We start from the raw sequence: 15,864 nt of genomic DNA, 5'->3' as shown, positions 1-15,864 counted from the left end.
TGCTAGAGATTCCAACTAACAGCTGAAGGTCTAAAAGCAGCTATCAGGGAGCCGGTTAATTCCACCAATCAACAGAGAAGTAAACATCCTTTGGAACATGGGGAAACACTTGTTTGTGCAGAGAATAACAGGGAACTTATATACAACCTCCGACTGGTGTGTCTGGGGACTTTGTGGCCACTCTCAGGGCTACAAAGGCTGACAGCCCTGCAGACAGCACGTTCCCCTCTACCTCTTACTTTCCTCCTCTCCAGGGTCGCTAAATCCAAGGCTACCCTTTTTGTCTTTATCTCTCAGGTTTCAGCAGCACGTGACCAATACCTCTTTAACAAGTCTACTTACACCCATCTCTGCTTGGCTTCTGATGGAGTAACCTCCTGGTTCTTCTGCCATCCCTCTGACCACTCCTCCTGGAACTCTGCCTTCCATTTCCTGTCCCCCAACAGGTATTCCCAAGAACTTGCCCTTGACCCTCACCTCAATCATCCATGTGATGCTGCACTTTATGGCAACAACACCAACCACAGGTCTGGTACATCCTGTTCCACCCTGGAGGGCAGGTCTGGTCAGCTCTGTTCACTGCAAAATCCCCAGCACTCAGAACAGCATCTGAGCGCTCTCTCAGTATTCGCTGAATGAGTAAGTGAGCCACCCTCCACATCAAGGAACTTCTCTACACTCAAACAGCACATCTCAAGGCCAGGATGGGGCTAATGCGCTCTGGTTCACCCGGTAAAAGAGGTAACTGCCAATCTCCATCAAATCACAGCACACACAGGAAGTGATCATACATGTATGGCCCTCAGGGTAAACACAGCTTCTGGTTTGGGGTGGCTTTGATCTGTTGGCTCACGGGGCTGAGGGCATCAGTAGTGTGATGACACAAATACAACCCACCTGAAACCCACGTGGGTCCCTTTCCATGGTGCAAAAGCTGGGAAGTTCTGGCACAGTCCAGCTCTAAAGAAAAACAGGAAGAGCCATCATCAGGATGTTCTAGGCATGGTAACACTTTCAAGGTCTGAGAAGTACCCCATCTGTATGCACACTACCTCTATTTTATTAGGATTCAAAGGTAGCACCCATTCTGAAATGTGCCCTGAATCCTTATCCATGGTTCTAAGCCAAATTCATCATAGACAGAGCAATACTAGCCAAAGAGGTTTCTCCATTCCCCTGAAATATCCTGAGTGATGTAAATGCTTTCATATTCCAGCTGCTTATAATAGTGCGAAGCAGGCCTGACCAGGTGGTGGTGCAGTGGATAGAGTGTCAGACTGGGATGCGGAGGACCCAGGTTCGAGACCCCGAGGTTGCCAGCTTGAGCACGGGCTCATCTGGTTTGAGCAAAAGCTCACCAGCTTGGACCCAAGGTTGCTGGCTCGAGCAAGGGGTTACTCGGTCTGCTTGAAGGCCCGTGGTCAAGGCACATATGAGAAAGCAATCAATGAACAACTAAGGTGTTGCAATGCGCAACAAAAAACTAATGATTGATGCTTCTCATCTCTTCGTTCCTGTCTGTCCCTGTCTATCCCTCTCTCTGACTCTCTCTGACTCTGTCTCTAAAAAAAAAAAAAAAAAAGTGCGGAGCAGGACACAATTAAGGCTCCAGCACATCATACTGAAACATGCTGCTTAGCGACTCCATAATCTTGCGCAAACACTTACGGAGTATTCTGGCAAAATGAGCATTCAAAGAACACAAATGTGTACACAGTGCTATTATCTCTAGTCCACTGGAAATCACATCACTGGTCCAGGACAGCACTAACTACTGGGTCTAATTCTGTTGCCTTGCAAAGACTACCCTTGGTGTGTGTGGGGGGAAATCTCCCAAGATCTAATAAAACTACCAACTGTGCCAAATGCAGCACTTGGCCTTTTCCAGAAGATAAATTATGAAGAATTTTTTGCCAGTTCAAGTTATTTTCCCAAAGTAGACTCAAACGGCCTTGCTATCCTGCCTTTAAGAAACCAATGCAATTAAAACTGAATAGCTGCAGACTGCCCTGACAGCTTCCCCCCAACTTCATTTGATGAAGTGAGATGCAGTCAGACACTGATAGACAAGCACACACCTTGTTTAACTGCCAGACACAGCGCCAGTGTGAAAATGTTCACACAATCCGTGGGGTTAAAATCCACTCAGCACTTGTCATGAAAGCAAAATAGCCATATAAATGCCAACTAGCCGGCCCGCTTTGTAAGGAATGAGCACTGACAACTAGAGTTCCTATTAGCAGGCTAATAAGAATAATTATAGCCAGGGCAGGCATTAATCAGCTTGGCAGATACAGGAATTCTGTTAACAAGGCTAAAATAAGTGCCAAGGAATCTCTGAAGGCCACAGCGCTTCCAAGACCGCTGGGCTGGATGAATTCTCCGGGGTTCCTCCTGCCAGGCTTTCTGGAGGGCACTGCACTTGGTCTCTGCTCTCGGAGACGGTGTGGTGGCCTGCCGTGGGGTTGCAGGAATTGTGCCTGGGCTGTGATGATTCCAGACCTTCTTATTTTGAATCACACATTTGCTTTCAAACCACTTTTGCTTTTTCACCTAAACTAACCTCAAGAGATACACAGCATCAGGTCATGGCGAACAAAGGCCAACTTTTCCTTAGCAGATGCAGGATGGATTCCTGGGATGACTCTGGACTACTTCCTTCACTTTTCTGAGTTCAGTTTCCTCCTCTGCAATATGGAGAAAATAATGGTTCCTTCCTCCCAGTGTTGTTGTGAGAATTAAATAAGAGAATGTGTGTAAGAATCTGACGCTTGGTCTGTAGCCCTATATAAATAGCTGCTATTTGCACTTTGTGCCTGTTAGGTGCAGACCCCTGTACAGAAGCTCTGAGAAAGAACAAACAAAATGTTCAGTATATGGACACATGTTAATTACACGAGTGCTGTGCTTGAGCAGTGGGAGGGTGGACACATTTTTCTTTTACCTTATATCCTTTATAACTGACACAGAGACTATTAGCTGTCCCCCCAAATCTGTTCTTCTCATCTTCCACAGGAGCTGGCACATGGCGGCCAGGCGACTCTGCCTTTCTCAGCTTCCCTTACAGGTAGTGTGGCAAGGACTAAATTCTTTTGAATGGAATGCATACAGAAATGATGTGTGCTACTTCCAAGCTTGGCCATGAAGCCTCTATATATGCTCCTCCATGCTCTTTCACCCTTTATGAGGCTGGAAAGGTGATGGCGACAACCAAAGTAACCTTAGAAACTACAGGCTGAAGATGAGGGAACCGCCATCAGCCTGGGAGCCAGAATGGCTGTGTGGAGCAGGGGTCTACCCAACCTGTCATCTGCAACATCCCCTTGGGACTGTCAGGTAGGACACTTCTACTGGCAGAACCACCGTGCTTTGAGTCTTTTTGTTAGAGCACTTTGGCCTGCCTGATTAATATTAACCTTATCCTGTGTTATGTGAATTTTAAAATATAGATATAATGCTTTGGTTGTTTAAAAACTACTTCTGTCAATTTGCAAATACTTTTTTAAAATACACAAATTAAACATTTCTTAATTACTCTCCACACTCTCCATTATCTTCCACTCTAATTCATGCTACATACTAGTGAGGAGCACCCTCCTTACACAGCCTGCCATGTTGTGTGAACTTTCAATGGCTACCCATTACCCACAGATAAAAGACTATATACATGTATTTAGAGCCAATATTTATCAAATACCTACTATATGCCAGGCTTCCTGTAAGTGACAGGAATACTATTCACTATCTATAGTGAACAACCAGCATGGTCCACGCCCCAAGGGTGGGGATTCAGGCCTAGAACGATTACATACAGTAAGCTAATAAGCAAGGTGAGGGGAGGAGCACAGGCTGCCTAGCAGCACCCACAAAGTGGACAGAGCCACACCTCATGGTCCAGACTTCTCAGTACAGCACGAGAAGCCTTCAGCATCCACCCCTAAACCCACCTTCCCAGCTTGCTCTTACTATATCCCTTCCTCTCACCTCCAGGTAGATGGGCCTTCCACACCATTTCTGAAGGAGCCATGTACCTTTATTCATCCACCTTGATACCTTTCCCCAGAGTCTGGAAGGTTCTTCCACCTTTTCTTTCAAAATTCTTATTGTCCTCAAGGCTCAGCTCAAATACCAACCACCTCTTTAGCAAAATCAACCCCAATCTCAAGTCAAAATGAATCATCCTCTTCCTTGCTTCCTCCCAGCATGTGGTTTCTCTGCAGGTACAGTTCTCTGTTATTATCTGTCTACCCACACCCACTGACCACTCAGCGACACATTTGTCTGGACACTCTAATGGACTCTAACGGACATGTGAGAAATGCTATATTGGATAAACAGGATAGGTCAGACAGAGGCACTAAAAGTGAAAAACTTGCTCTATGAAGCTGAGCAGATTCGGATATGATGGTGATAGGCAGACTCAGTTAAGGAAGCTTCATGCAGGAACTGAGTTTCGAGAGGAAGGGAAAACACAGGCAAGAGCAAAGAAGCAGGAGGGGCATTTCAAGGCCAAGGGAAATAAAGCCAAAAAGTTCACAAATATTCTATGTAAAGGACGGCAAACAGGTTACTTAGAATGAAGTGTCTGAATCAGAGAGAAAACTAGAGGGGAGAGAACACAAGGGGAAGTATATTCTTAAAAGAAAATCATAAAGAACCAACCTGCAAAGAATGCCTCCCCCCAAACTCCTCCTTTAGGAAAATAATGAACTTAGAAGAAAGCTGGAGAAAAAAGTCAACCAAGTCAACTGTGTGAAATATCAGAACCTGGACAGAAAGAAGCTGGAGTCCACACTATAAGCAAGGCCACAGAACTGAGGGACAATGTGAATGTGGAGGTCAAAGAAAGTGACAGCAAGATTATTTATGCCCAGGTTGCAATACAAGAGGACAGATGATCTTCCTGATCAAGATATTAAGTTTCAGGAATCAGGACAGTGCTAGAGTAGAACAACAGGGAGGGCATCCCAGAGGTCAGACTGAAGCCACAGGTGTGACTTTCTGTGGGGGCAGAGTTATCAGGTTCAAGTTCAGGGAACTGTTAGAAGAGGCATTGGCTGGTGACACCACAGACCTCCCCTGTATGTAGTTAAATTAACATGAGATGCCCAGTCAGGGCAGGAGACACCAGTATACAACCAAGACTTCCTCCGGCTGTGTTCTCCTCTCTTCTATTTTTGCATTTGCTGATCTCTCTTTGGCCCCTTTTCTCCTCTTTTCTCCCTTAATAGTTACCTTTTCAAACTTCTAACTGACCCTCAACACCTTAACTAGTACCCGCACAACTCTACGGGAGTCATTCTCACATCGACTATAAAGTGAATAGCAACTTCTAGGGCTGTGCAGTGCACACTCTGTGCAACCACAGGCCACCAGCAGTGTGCAACACACATAGATCTTACACAGGTCCCAAAGTGAAAGAATAAAAGCATTAGGATCACAGACCATAGAAGAAATGCTACAAAACTAAGTGAAAGATCTGGAAGCTTTGTGCACATGGTTGCAGCTCAGCAATGTGGCTGGATAAGCTCCTAGCAGAGTGAGTTCCAGAAAACCCCTCGAGGTGAAGGAATAAAACACTGTAGCAGCTAGAAAGGCTGGCCCACCATCAGCAGGAGTCATGGGGGCAGGGCTATGTGAGCTCAGGTGCCAGTAGGGCGGGAGTGAGTGCTGTGGGAGGCCTCCACTGGGACCCTCTGACCCTAAGTGCAGAGCAGTCATTTACCCTGTGGGCACCGGGGGCCTGCCTGGAACAGACACCACACAGCACGCGCTCTGCAACAAAATCCTGAGCTGCCTTCTCAAGGGGCTTGGAAGGAAACCCGTGGTCAGGTCACAGATTCATTCTGTTGTGGTTGACACAGACTATAAGGATCCAAGAACATCACAGCACTTAAGGGTCAACCCTGGGTACCATAGTGGACACTTAAACAGATGTACTGCTGTGGCTGATAACCACATGGTTATATTAACATAGCCATTTAAGATAACCATACATGTATCTATGTGAAAATGGTGTGTGTGTGTATGGAATAAGAAGGAAAACGGAGAGGGGGAAAAAAGACACCGAAGATTCCTTGGGTTGGGGGGAGGGTGCTGGGCCAAATTAGCACGAGGCACCAAGGTTTGGGGAGGGTGGGACACAGGGGGCAGTGAAGGGAGGAAAAGTAACAGGTAGAAAAAGTTGCAGAAGCCAGGGCTCCTAAGTCTTTGTGTGTAAATATGGAGGTAGGCAGCTTCAAGAAAAAATAAAGGAAAAGACTGAGGCAGAAGCTCTAGCCACAGTGAACATGACAGAGGGACTCACCTACCGATTTTCATTGTAGCGCTCTGGGCCACCCGCGACCTTCGTAAAAGGAATTCGGTGGATTCCCCCCGCTTCCCTAGAAAGGCAACTCAACCTGGGTTTGTGTATGAGGAGCGAGTCGGCCGGTCTCGGCGATGGCTGGGCAGATCAAAGGCGCCTGTTTCCGCCCCCAAGCTGGGGACTCTGGCCGGGAACCGCAGGCACCTTCCGGGCCGGGAGTTCAAGGTGAACCGGCTCCCGGCGGCCAACAGGTAGAGAGAGCTGAAGACAGCCGGTCACCGGCCACTCCCCCCGCACGTGTAGGGGCGAGGCCCGGCCTAGCGGAGCGGGGACTGACACCCCGCGCGCGGCCGGGCTCCGGAGTGGGGGGGCCGCGGTCGTTCCTCGCCCGGCTGTGACGCCCGCGTACCCCGGCCGGTTCTGCCCGGAGCGGCCCCGGCACCCTCGGCTCCCCAGGCCGCGCGCCACAGCCGCGCCCCGCCAGGCCCCCGGAGCCCACCGGGGCCCCCGTACCCCCGCCTAGCCCCGCGCGCACTCACCCAGCGACAGGAGCGCCAGCAGCAGCGGCCTGGGCGCCGGGCGCCCCATGCTCGCCGGGCAGGAGCGACTCTCCGCCTCCTCCTCCTTCTCCGCCGCCTCTCCTCCTCCTCCTCCTCCTCCTCCAGCTCCGGCTGCTCCAGAGTCAGCGCTCCTCCGCCTGGGCCGCGCGCCTGCTCCGCTCCCGTCGCCACCCGAGCAATCCCAGCGCCGGGCGTACGTGCGCCCTCGCTCCCGCCCCCACCTCCCTCCGCCCGCCGGGCACGGGGCGCCCGCCGCGCTGAGCGTGCCGCCCGGCCTCTTCCCGAAAGCAAAAGGGAAGAGCCGCAGCGCTCGCCCGCCCGCGCCTCCCATCCGGCGCTTTGCCAGCAACAAACACAAACTTTCTCAAGCCCCTCCCCGCTCCAGGTAACGGAGGGAGCGCGGGACCGCCCGCTTAAAGGCGAGGAGGCGGCGGGGCCCCTCCAGCTCTCCTCTCGGTACCCGCCCTACGTCAAACTTTCCTCCGACCTTTAAAAGTTGGCCTTAGAAAGAGTCGTCTGGAAATCCCATCACTTTAGCTCCTTTCCGGGACACCCTGCGTTCCACCACAGTGGAGTCACCCATGCTTGTCTACCGTTCCTTCAGCCAACTGCCCGCATGTTCACCCTCTGGTTCCAAGCTAGGCACCCCACTAATTGGCAAAAAATAAAATAAAAAAATTGGACTTTGCTAGAAATTATTCAGGTAGGACAGAGATGGACTTTAAAGGCCATAGATTCCAACCTCTTCATGGTACTGAGGCCTTAAATGTTCACGTGACTTCCCCAAGGATTCCCAGTGAGGTGCCAAGGCCAGACCCAGACCTCAGGGGCTCTGCTCACTGCCCTGGGACTAGGTGTGCCTCACCTTCCCTGGCCCACCCGCTTCCCTCTTCAGGGTGCCTATGGCACTGGTTATAATACTTGCCACAAACACACCCGTTAAAAAACAAGATCAAAGGCAAAAAAAAAAAAAAAAAAAAGAAACCCCAGAGTGTATTAATAGGGACAGTACTTCTGAGGGAATGCACTCTTGAGACTTTACATTCAGTGTTTTAAGTGGACAGGATTGGTTGCCAATAAAGATTCTTCTTTTCCACAATAGAGTCTTATTCTTTTGATTTGAATACAAAAGACCCAGTGTTGGGGGGGAGTGGGGGGATTAGTGTTCATTGTTTAAAACTTCACAGGGATGATTCAAACACACAGGGAGCAGCCCTGGTGCCCCCTGCCCCCAACACCACAGCCTCTTGTTAATACAGGCAAAACAAATCACAGATGTTAGTAGGGGAAAAACTGCACAAGTTGGGACTGGGAACTGGGCTTTTACTTTGATGCTTCATTATTCCCGCTAACAAATGTGTGATCAGGCAGGTACGAGCCAGTGTGGAAGAGTCTTAAAAATTCACCCCTGGGCCTGACCTGTGGTGGCGCAGTGGATAAAGCGTTGACCTGGAATGCTGAGGTTGCTGGTTCAAAACCCTGGGCTTGCCAGGTCAAGGCACATATGGGAGTTGAAGCTTCCTGCTCCTCCCTCCCTTCTCTCTCTCTCCTCTAAAATGAATAAATAAATAAAAATAATTTAAAAAAAAATTCATCCCTGGTTAAAAAAAAAAAAAAAATTCATCCCTGGTGGCAAAACAATAGCAATGGTCTTAATACCACCTGATTGTACACTTAAAAATGGTTAAAGTGGTAAATTCTATGTTATCTATATTCTAACATAATAAAAAAATTTTTTTCATTCACCCTTGCCTCCAAGACTTTCTTCATGCAGTTCACTCACCCTGCTATTCTTTCTCACTTCCCATCCCAAAAAATCCTCTAGAATTTCTCTGGAAAGTTCTTCCATTTAATTCAATCAGACTTAAATGCAAGCATGTTAGTCCTTGAGGGAGCCTGGATCTGCAAAAAGAGTAAGATGGACCTTCCAGAAGCTCAGATTTTCCCTTTCCTAACTACCAGCAGCACTCAATGTCTGAACCACACATTTTGACATATCACATTTGTTTCAATACATGCTGTGAACTGAATGTTTGTGCCCCTCTCCCCAAATTCATATACTAAGGCCCTAATCCCCAGTGGTACTTGGAGATGGTACCTTGAGGAAGGAGGATAATTAGGTCCTGAGGATGGAGTCTTTAGGAATGGGATTAGTGTCCTTATAGGAAGAGATATGAGAAAGATAGTCTCTCCTCTGCCATGTAAGGGCACAGCAAGGAAGAAGGCTTTCACCAGAAACAGAATCTGCTGGCACCTTAATCTTGGATTTCCCAGCCTCCAGAACTTGAGAAATAAAGGTTTGTTGCCTAAACTATCCAGTCTATAGTATTTATTATAGCAGCCTGAGCTGACTAAGGCAACACAACATACACACCTGCTCCCATCTCTGCCTAATAATGGAAGGGCCAAAGATACCGTCACATTCTCATTTTGTATCTCCCATGTCACTGCAAAGTCAAATATTTGCTAAAAAAACTCTTTTGTTTAGCCCTGGTTGGGTAGCTCAGTTTCTTAGCGCATCATCCAGATATGCCAAGGTTGCGAGTTCAATCCCTAGTCAAGGCATATACAAGAATCAAAGAATGAATGCATAAATATTGATACAATGAATGGATGTTTCTCTCTCTCCTCTTCCCCTTTTTCTCTCTCTCTAAAATCAATAAAATTAAAAGATTTATATATATATTTTTAACAAACAAGTGCAAGTCTAGGAGTGTGCCTGGCACATGGTAGGTCTTCAGTCAGTATTTACAGAGTGAACTAATTTATTTTATTTTTTATTTTTATTTTTTCTTTTCATTTTTCTGAAGCTGGAAACAGGGAGAGACAGTCAGACAGACTCCCGCATGCGCCTGACCGGGATCCACCCGGTACGCCCACCATGGGGTGACACTCTGCCCACCAGGGGGCGATGCTTTGCCCATCCTGGGCGTCGCCATGTTGCAACCAGAGCCACTCTAGCGCCTGGGGCAGAGGCCAAGGAGCCATCCCCAGCGCCCGGGCCATCTTTGCTCCAATGGAGCCTCAGCTGCGGGAGGGGAAGAGAGAGACAGAGAGGAAAGCGCGGCGGAGGGGTGGAGAAGCAAATGGGCGCTTCTCTTGTGTGCCCTGGCCGGGTATCGAACCTGGGTCCTCCGCACGCTAGGCCGACGCTCTACCGCTGAGCCAACCGGCCAGGGCCCAGAGTGAACTAATTTATAGCCAGGCACTGGGCTAGACCCTGGGAATACAGAGACAAGTAAGAAAGCTTCTGCTCTTTAGGTGAGTATAGTCTTTGCATCCTGACTATAGTAGGTGTGACAGGATGTACAAGGTGCAGTTGTGAAACAAGGGAGTGGTCAGTCCTGGGAAAGGCTGTCAAAAGAGCTTCTCAGAGGGGATGACTGTGAAAGGAGTCTTGAAGGATCTTTAGCTATGCGGGGGTGAACTGACAATAGATGTTATATATTTAATATGATGAGTTCTCTCCCCTCCTGGTCCCATTCCTAGGCGTTATTAAATTAATGGTGCATCTTACAATCATGAAAAGAAGTGGTCAATAATTGAAATGGAAAGAATATATGAAACTTTTCAGGCAGGGCGAGTAGAATGGAGACTAAAGTGGATAAGCCTGTTCATGGTGGGCAGTCACCTGTGTCATGAAAGTCAGCCCAGAACAGCCATTTTTGTAGCAGAAAATGAACATAAATTAATAACTCCAGACATTTGGTCAAAACCACCACACCCTGACTACCAAAGGATAAAATATATTACTAAGTAAAGAATCATAGCACCCGCAGCAGACCAGCACAATTTGTTAATTCATGACTGTGGAATCTGATGATGCTTCTATTGAGAAAGGTATTTACATGCCAGAGTGAGTAACCTCCTATACAGGTAAGGCTTTTGCCCAGTCAGTTGCTCTCAGTTTGCTTAGTCTATGGGCTTGCTTGGGGCAGGAAGGCTTACTCTTCAGCCATTCTGACCCACACCCATCCCCACAGAGGTGAATTCCACCTTGAGTTGCCTTAGCCACATCACAGTGACTCTCAGAGACTCTGGTCACAGTAACCAGCCATTTTTGTCTCTTGATTACATTGTGTGTCTGTAGGCATTGCCACTGAAAAGTTCATCAGGGTCCTCAACCTCACACTCCTAATAGATTTTCCTGAAGAGATCAATAAAATCACCTTATTATTTAAAGTTTAGAATGGAAATGTTAAAGGTTCCACTGAATGAATTTGCTACTAGTATTCACCCAGATTTTTGTATTAACTTTGCCACCTCCACCAGTACCTTCCCCCATCCTGGCCACCCCACACACCGTCTCCTGGTGACCCTGACCCTACTTAAGCAGAGCAACAGGGGAAGGACTGTGCTCCATGACAATACTTCATTCCACTCCTCATCTTCATTAAAGTAGTGTTTGTTCTGTTTCCAGCGTCTATTTCTCTTATCAAAGTTAAACAGGGGATTGCTAATCAGAAATTTAAGATTTAATTATAGAGAATGGAAGTAAGAGTTAAAAAGGGAGGGGTGCAGAGAGGAAGCCTTCATTTCCTGATGAGTGAAAGTCATTCAACACTGGTGAGGCCTTAGGGGAAGCTGTGGAATGCCCATCTGACAAGCTTCAAAAACAGCAAGGGGTCTCATCTGTTTGGAATGGGTTAAGCTTGGGCTGTGCCCTGTGACCTTAGGCCTTAAAAGACTGAAATGGGAGAATAGTGGAGAAAGTGTTCTTAGATGACTACAGCGTTCCCTGATTCCACCTTCGCCAGGCCAGAAGTAGCTCTGAGCACCCTTTGCCCCTCGCCCCCACAGCGTTACTCCTGCAGGGACACTGGTGTGGAAGAGTGGGAGGAGAAAATAAGAAAATGGAATAGGACAAGTCTTTTTGCAATAAAAGCTCTCTACAAAAGTGAAGGCTGATTATTATACTAACAGTGAACTTGTCCCTTGCCCTAGAGGGGCTCATAGTCTAGCTTAATGTAGCAAAAGAGCTGGAATACTGCAAAGGAATTCAAAGGATTGATGCCAAAAGAAGGAAGGGAATTCAAAGGGAGGTAAGTAAGTAGGAAAGCACAGCTATTGTGTGTGTTTTACAAATATGCTATCAATTGGGCTGAAAATAACCTCCTTCGATGAATAGAGACTGTGGAGTGGATTGTGAAAAAGAAGTGTTGCCACAGCAAGTTAGAAATAGTTAGAGGGGCCTGACCAGGTGGAGGTGCAGCAAACAGAGCATCAGCCTGAGATACTGAGGACCCAGGTTCAAAACCCCAAAGTTGCTGGCTTGAGCGTAGAATCATAGACATGACCCCAGGGTCGCTGGCTTGAATAAGGGCTCACTGGCTCTGGTCAAGGCACATATGAGAAAGCAATCAATGAACAACTAAGGTGCTGCAATGAAGAATTGATGCTTCTCATCTCTCTCTCTCTAAAAAAAAATTTAAAAAAAGAAAAATAAAAAATAAAAAGAAAAGTGTAAAGCCAGTATCCACGGTCACCATCACAGCCCCCCCGGCCCATGCAGGTTCACAATTGGATTCGGACATATGGTAATGAAACAATGGAGCCAAGAACTGGTGGGCCATCATCTTTAATCCTAGCTTGCACCCGGCGGGCAAGTAAAACACACACTGGGCTCCAAAACCCACTCATTCAGCGCTCACAAAGCTACTGACTTATCCGAGTTTCCTAGAATCAAAGGTTTCTAGCTCACCAGACTTATTCACCTCTAATCCCCATCTCCTTCCTTCTCCCTGCACAAACTGTGCACTAACTGGCTTCTCACTCAGCTCTCCACCATCTTGGCTGCTTCTTCTGGCCTCCTCCACGTGGCCTTACTCTGCTCTCCAACCTACTCTCTGCTCTAATGCTAATCTCAGGAACTGAGAAAGCAAGCTCCCAGTCTGCCCCAGTTTATAGTGCAGAAATCCAAACCTTTAATCCAATATACAAAATAGGGAAGTCTCTAATACAAAGTCACTTATCTGAGGCATGATGGGATTGCACCACCCCACATCAAAAAGGGTGGGAAAGGCTTAGTCCTAAAACCAAGCCCCAGACTACAAGGATCCTGCCTGCCCACAGCCTGCCCCAACACACATTAATATCACCTGGGCAATGGCTTCCATGTGGGCAGCGCCATCTTTAACAAAGTGAGCATAATATATTTTATCTGCCCAACAAAAAGAAAAAAAAGAAAGAAATAGGGGTGTTGGGCAGATAAGATATATTTTGCTCACTTTGTTAAAGATGGCACTGCCCACATGGAAGCCCGTCACCCAGGTGATATTAGTTACCCTTCTTGCTTGGAATGGGCGTGATTATATTAATATGTGTTGGGGGTGGGCTGTGGGCAGGCAGGATCCTTGTAGCCTGGGGCTTGGTTTTAGGACTAAGCCTTTCCCACTCTTTTTTTTTTTTAATTTTTTTTTAATTCATTTTTAGAGAGGAGAGAGAGGGAGAGAGAGGAGAGAGAGACAGAGAGAGAGAAGGGGGGAGGAGCTGGAAGCATCAACTCCCATATGTGCCTTGACCAGGCAAGCCCAGGGTTTTGAACCGGCGACCTCAGCATTTCCAGGTCGACGCTTTATCCACTGCGCCACCACAGGTCAGGCCTCCCACTCTTTTTGATATAGGGTGGTGCACTCTCCTGAGGAATCCCATTATGCCTCAGATAAGTGACTTTGTATCAGAGACTTCCTTATTTGTATATTGGATTAAAGGTTTTGATTTCTACACTATAAAGTGGGGCAGACCTGGAGCTTGCTCTCTCTCAGTTCCTGAGATTAGCATTAGAGCAGAGAGCAGATTGGAGAACAGAGTAAAGCCACGTGGAGGAGAGGAGAGGCAGCCAAGATGGCGGAGTGCTGAAAGAGAAGCCAGTTAGTGCAGAGTTTGTGCAGAGAGGAGATGGGGAACAAAGGAGAATGAGGCTAGTGAGCTAGAAACCTTTGATTCTAGGAAACTCAGATAAGTCAGTAGCTTTGTGAGCACTGAATGAGTGGGTTTTGGAGCCCAGTGTGTGTTTTACTTGCCCGCCGGGTGCAAGCTAGGATTAAAGATGATGGCCCACCAGTTTGTGACTCTGTTGTTTCATTACTGTCTGTCCAAATCCAATGCGAACCTGCATGGGCCAGGCTGTTGTGATAGTGGCCCTGGCTACTGGCTTTACAAGGGGTTTTGGAAGAAATTCTTTACCTAAGACCAGGACCACCAAACTTGGTGGTACCTAGAGGTGCCCCACTTGGACTGACCTTGTGACAACACTGAGCTGGGGAAAGGGCTTTTATGCCCTCCAGGAAAGCACCTTATCCTAGCCTTCACCCGGAAGCATGGGTGTGGGTGGGGTGTGGTCAGGGTAGGCAGTGTCTCCCTTCATTCCATTTCCAGCCTTTCTCAGACACTTGAGCTCTACTTCTGGGTTCAACGGGAATATTACCTTAAGTTCTAGGCTACATTTTACAAATATTTGTAAACTAAAATGCATCCGGAAGAAGATTGCTAGCTAAAATACAGGATGCCCAGTTGAATTTGAGTTTCAGATAACGGACATACTTATACTAACAAAGAATTCTTTGTTTATCTGAAACTCAAATTCAACCGGATATCCTATATTTTTATTTGCTAAATCTATCTGATTATTCAGAGATGAGTTACCTTATATGTAAATAGTTTCTTCTGGAAGACAGAGAAGATAACAGGGAACTCTGAGTTGTTTTCAGTCACTTGGTAAAAATTGCCAGGAGACGGAATTGGATGATTTATCATGAGCATAGTTAGCTCAATGATAGTGGTATCCTCTCCTCTCTAAAGAGATTCAGCCAGAGATTAAATGCCTACCTCTAAGGGCAGCAGTAGGGGAATTTCTACATTAGGTGGGCCCTAGACAACCTGACCTGAAGGAAGTCCTTACCAATCTCAAGACTGTGTGATCTACCTAAATCCAGCCAACTTTCTTTTTTAATCTCTTCCAAAATTAAATCTTTGTCTCTGCTGCTCCTCCCTTTTCTTGAATTTCCGCCCCCTTGGGCTGGGCTGGATGAGTGACTGCAGTTTTAGACAACAGAGCAAGCTCACATGGCCATGGCTTTATTATGAACAAACTAGGATTATTATCCTTGCTGTCTACCTCCTCTACTGGAGAGGACTCATAAATTATTGTAAAACCAAGTCATCATTTTTGGTAGACACCTCTCCTTCTTATTCCCTTTGTTGCACATAATCCCTCTCCACAAATCATTTAGTAGAGGGATACATTGTGAAACTAAGTCCATTTTAGGAGGTACTTGGCAAGTGGCATTTTGTCAGCCAGCAGCTTCACATGTACAGTAGCCCCCCTTTTCCAGGGGTTTACATTCCAAGGTTTTAGTTACCCACCATCAACCATAGGCTGAAAATATTAATAGAAAAATTTCAGAAATACACAATTCATGTTCTCATTCTGAGTAGCACGGTGGAATCTCGCAATGTCTGTTCTACCCAGTGAGATGGGAATTTTCTTCACACTGTAGGCACACTTGCTCTCCACCTGCTAGCTGCTTAGTAGCTATCTTGGTTATCAGAGGAGCAGTATGGAGATACTTGTGTTCAAGTAACTTTTATGGTAGCCTAATGCTATGTCACAATACCTATGTCCTTCACCTCACTTCATCTCATCACGTCATCTCACAGCATCACCAGAAGGGTGAGCGCAGCACAAGATATTTTGAGAGAGAGACCACATTCTCAAAATTTTTATTACAGTATATTGTTATAATTATTCTGTTTTACTGGTTATTGTTGTTAGTGTCTTACTGTGCTGAATTTATAAATTAAACTTTATCACTGGTGTGTATGTATAGGAAAAACAATATATATAGGGTTCAGTACTATATGCAGTTTCAGGTATCCACTGGGGTCTTGGACCATCTCCCCTGCAGATATGGGGAACTGCTAGACTTTACTGAGTGGCTTTTCTTCCCTCTTGGCAGAAGCAGGTTTGTAACTTCTGTTTTAATACCTTTTTCTGGA

General features: G+C 46.8%; 1 protein-coding gene across 4 annotated transcripts in view; it reads right to left on the bottom strand.

The window, feature by feature from the left end:
• Positions 1 to 7,215, bottom strand: part of PTGFRN (prostaglandin F2 receptor inhibitor) — an 84,585-nt gene extending 77,370 nt beyond the window's left edge. For 2 of the 4 annotated variants that reach the window (XM_066377255.1, XM_066377258.1), the window contains exons 1-2: positions 6,847 to 7,215; positions 898 to 960 (exon numbers count right to left, since the gene is read on the bottom strand). In XM_066377255.1, the coding sequence (XP_066233352.1) occupies positions 898 to 960; positions 6,847 to 7,198 (415 nt within the window). In that variant the 5' untranslated portion in view covers positions 7,199 to 7,215. Of the gene's footprint in view, positions 1 to 897; positions 961 to 6,311; positions 6,337 to 6,846 lie in introns of those variants that run through there. The other 2 variants (XM_066377257.1, XM_066377256.1) reach the window with 2 other exon arrangements.
• Between the last annotated feature and the right edge of the window lie 8,649 nt (positions 7,216 to 15,864).

Source organism: Saccopteryx leptura, chromosome 3 (genome assembly GCF_036850995.1).
Source record: "Saccopteryx leptura isolate mSacLep1 chromosome 3, mSacLep1_pri_phased_curated, whole genome shotgun sequence".
Taxonomy (NCBI): Eukaryota; Metazoa; Chordata; class Mammalia; order Chiroptera; family Emballonuridae; genus Saccopteryx; species Saccopteryx leptura.
The sequence above is the reverse complement of the archived record's forward strand: the minus strand, read 5'-3'. Positions and strand labels throughout refer to the sequence as shown.